Source organism: Antrostomus carolinensis, unplaced genomic scaffold, assembly GCF_000700745.2.
Source record: "Antrostomus carolinensis isolate BGI_N321 unplaced genomic scaffold, ASM70074v2 scaffold19185, whole genome shotgun sequence".
Taxonomy (NCBI): Eukaryota; Metazoa; Chordata; class Aves; order Caprimulgiformes; family Caprimulgidae; genus Antrostomus; species Antrostomus carolinensis.
In genome coordinates this window covers 24043-32570 of record NW_010314557.1, presented here as the reverse complement: position 1 = coordinate 32570, position 8528 = coordinate 24043, and the positions used below count along the sequence as shown (strand labels likewise).

Genomic DNA, 8528 nt, shown 5'->3' with positions numbered 1-8528 from the left:
TTCCAACCCAGACTATTCTATGAATTGTGCCTTTGATGGGATATTTTGAGAGAGTTGGGTGACTCCCTGACACTCACTGGTAAGAAACAGCGTTCCATCTCCAGGAACAGGAATATTTGGGCTGCACAATGCAATGAAAAAGTCCTGTTACTCACAGCTTGCCGTAAGTATCCCTGGCTGTATTAAGGAAATACTCCAAAACCAGCTGGGTTTAGTTTGAAGGCTGAGATGTTTGATTCTGGCATAGAAAACTGCAACGCTGATTGCTGCATAAGTTGAAGAAATGAGTAATATTAATATATTATTAATATTAAGGTGTTATGAGAAATATTTATCATATGTATTATATAACTATAATTAATATTAGCAGAATATATTAAGATAATTATTTCTTATATTGATAATATGAGAAGTAAGAAATATTATGTTGCAGAGCACTGAAAAGGTTAATCAGCAAGAGGACGGTGGCTGATCTGCCTGTCCTGTTTTCTCTGAGTTACTGGTATTATTGGGACAGAACCTTAAAATCCCAACTGATGTGTTCAGGCATCGATTGAAAACCATGTCCTGTCCTGAAAAGCCAACTAAATAAGTTCCTACAGGGCTGCCAAGTGTGATCTCTGTTTCCTATGGACTTCTGCCTGCATTGGGTTCACATTAGTGCGTTGGGCTGCAGGCTGAGGCAGTGCTACATCTCTCGAAAGAACTGGTATCTGGAAAATAAACTGGTTGTCTTATTGTGGATTTGGCTAAAGGACATGAGAGCAGCGTGTATGATTTCAGTCCACAAGAAAAAAAAAAAACGAAACGATTGCTGGACTTTGGGACACAAAGGGAAAAATGTTTTTGCAGCTTTTGGGTCTAAAGAAAGCTAAAAAAATAATGGTAACTTACCCAAAATAAACACTTGTGGCCAAGAGGAGGCTTAAGCCTGGGGCAGAGCTGCTTCAGGAACGGTTGTTTTCTGGTCGTGGAAGGGATAGTTTACCAGAAAAATGCACGTTTTGCACATGTGGCATTATTTTGAAACCAGGGCTGGAAAGTCTGAAGAAACGAAGACGTTTTGCCCGTGATTTCACTTAATTGTGTTTCTGCATCTTGTTTCAAGGTGGATCATTTGGACAAAAACGGTCAGTGCGCTCTGGTTCACGCTGCTCTCAGAGGACACTTGGAGGTGGTGAAGTTCTTGATCCAATGTGACTGGACCATGGCTGGGCAACAGCAGGGAGTGTTTAAGAAGAGCCATGCCATCCAACAGGCACTGATTGCTGCGGCCAGCATGGGTTACACCGAGGTAAGACCTACCAGAACATCTCTGAGGGCCTGTAAAGAAGATGGTCACAAACTTTTTAGCAGGGTATGGGATAGGACGAGGGGTGATGGTTTTAAACTAAATGGTGGGACATTTAGACTGGATAGAAGGAAGAAATTTTTACACTGAGGGTGATGAAACCCTGGCCCAGGTTGCCCAGAGAGGTGGTAGAAGACCCAACCCTGGAGACCTTCAAGGTCGGGCTGGACAGGGCTCTGAGCAACCTGATCTGGTTGAAGATGTCCCTGCTCACTGCAGGGGGATGGACTAGATGACCTTGAAAGGTCCCTTCCCACCCAAACTATTCTGTGATTCTATGATCACTAACTCTGCAGACTGGGAAACCAAGGGTTGACCATGTTTCCTAGCCCAAAACATTGAACAAAGAGGATCTTGGAGTTGGAGTCAGTACCTCTGTCTACTCTTCTTCTCCTTTATGTGCCAGGCAGTGGGGTTCACAGATCCCTTGGCAAACCCTGTGGTCTGGGCAGGCATCCAAGAGAGGAAGCATAACAAACCTTTAAGTTGTTGGAATAAACCCTTAAGCAGGATTTTTTGCAGGAATGGATAAACAGCGTGCTGCTTACACTGCTCCTCCAGCTCTCTTAGGGGAGTGTGAGACCACGTAGCTTTGGACTGTGTGTTGGTGGGAGAGAAGAGCTGAAGGCCTTACTCCTGTCATACTGATAAAGATTTGTGATGTGGAAAATGATGTCTGTTTTCCTACCGAGAAGCAATCTTTGCTTTGCTACATTGAGCTTCCTTTGCTACATTGAGCTTCTCTCATTTACTTGAGTTTAGATTTTGCTTTTGTTAAACATAATCCATGAAAACATAGGTAATGTGCTCGGATCAGAGGAGCTAATTAAAGAAAGCTGGGAAATTCTTATTAGCTAAGTGACTGTGAGTTGAACCGATTAGAAGCAGATGTGACTTCAAAATCCTAAAGATCTGCACACTGAGAACAGAACAGTTTGCCCTGAGCAGTGGTGGAGTCCCCATCCCTGGAAGGATTGAAGAGTTGTGTAGACACAGTGCTGAGGGACATGGGTTAGTCGGGGACTTGTCAGTGTGAGGTTAATGATTGGACTTGATGAGCTTAAAGGGCTTTTCCAATCCGGGCAATTCTGTGTGATTCTGAGGACACAGTTTGTAACAGGGCACAGAACTTTGAAAATGGGAATTTCTCCCCAAATAATACCGATCACCTTTAGAACTTATAAAGGGAGTTTTAGAATTGTTTCATATTTCTGTTGGACCAGAAAAGGTGCATGGCAGCTTATAGAAAATACTGCAGTTCCCTGTTTGGAGGTGCTTGTAGTCATAGGAGATGTGAGCTGGTGATTAATTTGCTCTTTGTCTCCAAGTTTAGTGATAAAACAAGTATTTAACATGTTTATAAAGTGATCTTAATCCCTGCTGGAGCCACACTGGAGTCTTTGCTATGATTATAACCCAGCATAACCATACCAGACTTAGCTTTAACGCTTTAGTCAGGCAACATGAGGTTGACTAAGCAGTGCAGCACTCAGCTGGGAGGTCACCCACCAACAGGGCTTTGTTACACCAAGATCACACTCTCCCATCGAGGCAGCATCACACACACATGGTATCTGCTGTGGAAGTACCACGGGCATCACTTTCACAGCATCTTTCACGTAGGTGCTCTCCTGGGTTTCCAACTCCCCCTGTCATTCCCCGTGTCCCATTTAACACCAGGGCATCACTGGCAGGACATGGGAAAACAGCACTTGTCACCAAAATCCCAGCTCCCCCGCGCTGGTGCCTTGCTCGGTCTGTGCCCACAGGCAGCGGAGCAGCACGGCTTCCTCCCAGGTACTCAGCAAATGCGGGTTGTAGCCTGGACCCCAGCAGATAATTGTTTCTCCTAGAAAGAGAAAAACATTTTCATCTTTCAGTCACTAAAGTAAAATCTCCATTTTCTTCTTAGCCTCTTGCTTTCTCGCATCGTATGATCCAAACACTGAAATTTTCTGCCAGTTTTCAGTCAATTAAATCTTTTAATTTACCCTTTTTAAAAAGTTAATTTGCTTCTCTGGGGTTTCAAGCATCCACAGCTGGAAAAAAACGTAGTGGAAGTCTTTAACAGTTTGCTTAAAAATGGTATTTCATAGAATCATCGAATGGTTTGGGTTGGAAGGGACCTTAAAGATCATTTAGTTCTAACCCCCTCTTTTGCTAGAAAGGAGCTCATAGATTGTGAAACTAACTTCATCTTGGCTGGAGGTAAAGCTAATGAAGAAGCTCACTATTAGAACTGTGCCATTACATCACTTCTCCGTGACTCAGTTTCCCCAGAAGTTAAAGAGGGTGATGGGGGGTTGGAACTAGATGATCTTTAAGGTTCCTTTCAACCCAAACCATTCAATGATCTTACAGATTGCACCCCACCAGCTGGGAGTTGATCCAGATGGACACAGCGATGTTTCCTCACTGGTCATGGCAACTGTAGCTGCAGATGAAGGTGCATCCGTGGCATGTGCTGGAGCAGCACAGACACAGTTATAAGGAACATTGTGTGTGGTCATATCAAGACACTTGGGTTTTGGTTTGTTTTGGGTTTTTTTGCTTACAGGGCAGCAGGTTCAGTGGTCTATCTCTGGAAAAATGTTTACTTGAGCTCAGGCTGCCAGGGGGACACTGTTCCTTTTCCTCTGCGTATTTGGAGCAGCTTGCGTTAAGATGTCAGCAGTTTATATATAACGCACCCAAGTTCATGAACTGACATGTCATTTTCTTTCAGATTGTCTCCTACCTGCTCGATCTTCCAGAAAAAGACGAAGAGGAGGTGGAACGAGCACAAATCAACAGCTTTGACAGCCTTTGGGGAGAGACAGGTGATTCTGGAGACGCTGTAGCTGCTTCTTGCATGTTTGTGTTTGTATTTACGGGCTCTCTGTCACCTCATGCGTCCCTGATCCTGGCATTGTTTTGATGAAGGGAGAAGGATCAGTTCCTCTGATTTGATTTCAGGTGATTTACAGGTGCCAGGGTGGAGCTCACACTCCACTTAAGGAAAACAGAGAAGTTTGGGTTTTGAAAAGCCTGAGCTTCTGCACCTCCTGGCAGTTTTCAGAAGCATGCAGGCATGCAGCGTCTCTGACAGCTCGGCCACTGATTTCTCTGAAACATCTCATATTCAGTGAGATGGACACAAAATTCTGCTCTTTCCATCATGATACTGGGCATATTTATTGAAAGTATCTCTCTCTTTCTCTCTCTCCTTCCCCATTATGTGCAGTGCCACAACTGTTAAATTATCCATTGATTTCCTGAAACTTTCTCATTATTTAACACCTGGTAATTAACCAAACATCCTCTAGTGCAATACTGTATTTTTGTATTGATGTGTTATAATACAGAACTACTTTCCAAACTTCTACCAAAACAAAAGCAGTTGTTCACCCTTTCCACTTCACACCCATGAATCACATTATCATCTCTATTTCTTGAGATACTCCTTTTAACTCCAATGACCTCATAAATATTAGCCACTATCTTTTGTACTCAACTCACTAATCTACTTGCATCATTGGCAACGTCCCTGTCAAGTTAATACACCAAGGTAACAATCCTGTCTGGGTAGCAGAGCACTGATTTTGATTCTGTCAGCTTCATTTAAAAATAACATGATCCAAGGGTACCAGAAGTGGCTGGCGTGTGGCTTGGTGTTCAGTCAGGTTGTTTCTAGTTAGAAGGAGGTGGAAGGGGGAAGCAGGGTTATATTTTGGGCTGGTTTGTACACTGTACTTCTGAAAATGTAGCCTTTTTAGAGCCTTGTAATGAATGAAGTTGTGGCGGTCGCACTGGGCTGGCAGCCAACCACAGCCGCTCACTCACTCTCCCCACCCAGGGGATAGGGGAGAGAACTGGGGGGCAAGGGTAAGGAGACTCGTGGGGTGAGATAAGAACTATTTAATCATTGAAATAAAATAAAACTTAAAATAATAATGATATTAAAATAGTAAAGATCATAGTGATAGTAATAAAATATGGAAATGAGTGACACCCAGTGCCATTGCTCACCACCTGCCAACCAAGCCTGGCCCGTTCCCAGATCACGATCCCGGAGGAGCGACAATCCCGACCCGAAACCACAATCCCGGGAGAGTGGAAGGATTGTCACAGGCAGGACAAGTTTCTAAGGATCTCAAGACTCCCTTTCACATTGTATTATTATTATTTTCCCAAAAGTATATAGCGAGCGTAGATGAATTTGAAGAGAAATGCTGCTTTCCACCTAAAAATAGCAATCTGCTCTAAAAATCTGAATCACGTCTTGTCTGTTTTTTGGTACTTGTTGCTCATGTGTCTAATTTTCCGCAGAGCAGAGCTGACTGCTTGGCTTAGTGATATCAGCCTGATATCATCCAAATGGCAGTGCCAGGTTACATCATAAGTTTAGGAATTGCTGACAGCACACTATAGCCAACTCCAGATGGAATATTTCCCCTTAAGACAAGACTAATATCAAAACCCAGCACAAAAGTATCTGAGTCACTTGTAATAACTCCAATCAGAGTTGGAGGTGCAAAGAACGACTCCATCAAAGAGCGTTTGTTTCGCTGCCAGGCTGTGAAATAGATACACGTGTCGTACAGGAGCAATTTAATGATTCCTTCTCCAGATAAAGTTGTTTTTTTCTTGAAGAAAGCAGCCGTTGCACATCCCTGGTGTTGGAGACTGTGGTCTGACTGACGTTACTCGCTGATGGAAGGGGGCACGTCCACACCTGAAGCTGGTCTCGGGTTTTGTTTGAGCTGTGTTTTGAGAAACGCAGCAATTGGTTTATGGCGTTTATGCCAAGACTTTGTTATTGCTCGGTGAGTTGTTCTCCTGGCTCTACGTCCTCATGGAAAAGCTGTAAAATGAACGTTCCTGTTTTTCAGCCCAGGATCCTGGTCACTGCTCCTTGGCTGGGCTTGGTGGACTCGCTTTGGTCGTGCTGGGCCACAGGAGCTCTCTGGCAGACAGTAAAACTTTAGACAAAACCATTTCCATTCCTCTCATTTCCTCTCATGACTTTTTCTTGGCTTTTCCAGTCTCCTTTCAACACATAGGCACAGCCTTATATTGTGTTTTGGTTTTTGGAGACCAGTGGCTGTCATAAAGCACATGGGTGATGTCAGAAACAGGTCGATAAGTCCATCTGAGGAGTGCTAATAAGCAGGTACTTGTAGAGTTTTTCCTGAAGTAGTTTAATTGAGTTTTTGGGCTCGGACAGTTGGACACCAGCCACAGGATAATGCTCTGGGCTTGAGGTGACCGGCAGTGGAGCTTGGGGATGTCAAGACACACTTTGATTAGAAGGCTGGAGATAGAGGGGTGAGACACCTACATTCAGAGCAGCAGCAGATTGTCCAGCTCATTTCAGTGGCAGGGACCACAGGGAGTCCAACCTTCTGTTCAGAGCACAGGCACTGATGAAGTCTGGGTGTACCTCAGTGAGTTGGTCTCCTGGGATTCAGCTGGACTGAGCTTCTTTCACCCGTCTGAGTGTTTCTCCATTTCTGAGGATAGATGCGTAGATATCTGGGTGTTATACAAGAAGAGCTTCAGTAGGTTTGTCTCAGCAGCAGGCGACAAATGCAGATCATCAGTGTGGAACCTTCCTGAAGCAGCAAGGTCTGACTGCTCAGTAGCACAGAAGCTTTTGAGCTTCCCTTGAGTTGGAGCTGCAAAGGACAGGCTGGAGCTACATACCCACACCAGTTGCTTTGACCCTGAGGAACAGAGTAGCAAAAAGACCTGGTAGTCCAGGTAGAGCAGATTACAAGGCAGAGTGGAGAAGGGTATGGCCATGGATCAAATCATCCTGTTTCAAAAAAGTCTTTTCCAAAGACATTTCATGGTGAACACCAAACACTTCAGTGATTTACAGGATTTTCATTGTTGCAAGCATAAAGTCATTTTGACGTGGAATACCTCAAATTAACCTGCAACTTTTTGAGTGCAGGCAGGTTTAGAAATAGAACCCAAAAGCCCTGCACACCAGTCCCTCTGCCGTGCATATTACACACCGTCCTCCTTCTATATTTGTAGCTTACGTTTAAAACCCACATGGATCTGATTATAGATTTTGCAGTATGTTCTGCTTGTGGCAGCAAGATGATTTTTCTTTTAACTCTTGATGTCTCTCAACCCTAAGAGAAGAGAACTCATCCATAATATGGAACAGAATAGAGAATTAATTAAATCCCCCAACATTAACAGTGTTGCAGTTGGAAACCCATCAACACCTCGTAATCAGCCATCCCACAGAAATGTACTTCAAAGAAAAAACAAGCTACGTCAGTTCGAAATAGACTCCCACCTTCTGCTCCAACTCCTACTAGAAGCAGCAGAGCATCGAGCCAGGGGAGCTGTGCTGAAGTGCACAGAAAGTTAGAGAGAGGAGGGAGGAACCAAAAAGTCTAAAATTAATACCAAAGACGAGTCAAAGGCAGGTCCTGCACTTGGAACTATTTTTAGATTGAATGTGTCTTTTCTAACCCGACCGTACTTTCTGAGATAACAGAGCACATTTTGTCAGGGAAGGAGCTGTCAGGTGTTTCTTCTTCACACCTGTAATATCGTGAGCATCTGTAATGCTGGAAATGAGAGAGAATTTTGGTTTTGCACAAAGACCCTTGCTGGTAGAATCAGTCCTGGCCAGAAACAAAACCCCAGAATTAGTGTTTTCCTTGGAGAATGGGTGAACATATTCATACTAATTTTTGCTTTCCAATTTTTTCCCTGATTTCAAAGATCTACAGGCTAAGTGGGGTATTAAAACTAAAAGTCCTTCATCTGAATTATGCTGCTCAATGCTTGTTCAGACAGAGAAAAGCCACAAATCTGACTGATATCCAGTGGCTGGCAGTGATCTGTCAGTGCCTCCAGCTTGATCCCTCACTTGCTGTCTTGTAGTCATGGTGGAATGAGGCAAGGATGGGTTGCAGAAGATCTTGTCAAGACAACATGTACCTAAAGACCTGGGTTTTCTCTGGACATTTTGCCTGTACCAAGACACACTCTTGCAGCCTGTGGTTTCTTCAGGAGGCACAGGAGGAAATGGTGATGGTTTCACGTGACGCAGCTCTATGTTTCTTTGCAGCAACACCTTGAACCTCAGTCACACGTGCCTGTAGATTATTTTATGCTTATTGCCATTCTCATCTGATTTCGCTGCAACTTGCAGAAATTAATAAAAGCT

General features: G+C 43.9%; 1 protein-coding gene across 1 annotated transcript in view; it reads left to right on the top strand.

Annotated features, from left to right (window-relative positions):
• Positions 1-1108: 1108 nt before the first annotated feature.
• The window catches only part of TANC2 (tetratricopeptide repeat, ankyrin repeat and coiled-coil containing 2), a gene marked incomplete at its 5' end in the record, with an annotated part of 22527 nt that continues 15107 nt past the window's right edge, over positions 1109-8528 (top strand). The window contains 2 exons of the mRNA XM_010167696.2: positions 1109-1294; positions 4077-4170. Of these exons, the coding sequence (XP_010165998.1) occupies positions 1109-1294; positions 4077-4170 (280 nt within the window). The remainder of the gene's footprint in view (positions 1295-4076; positions 4171-8528) is intronic.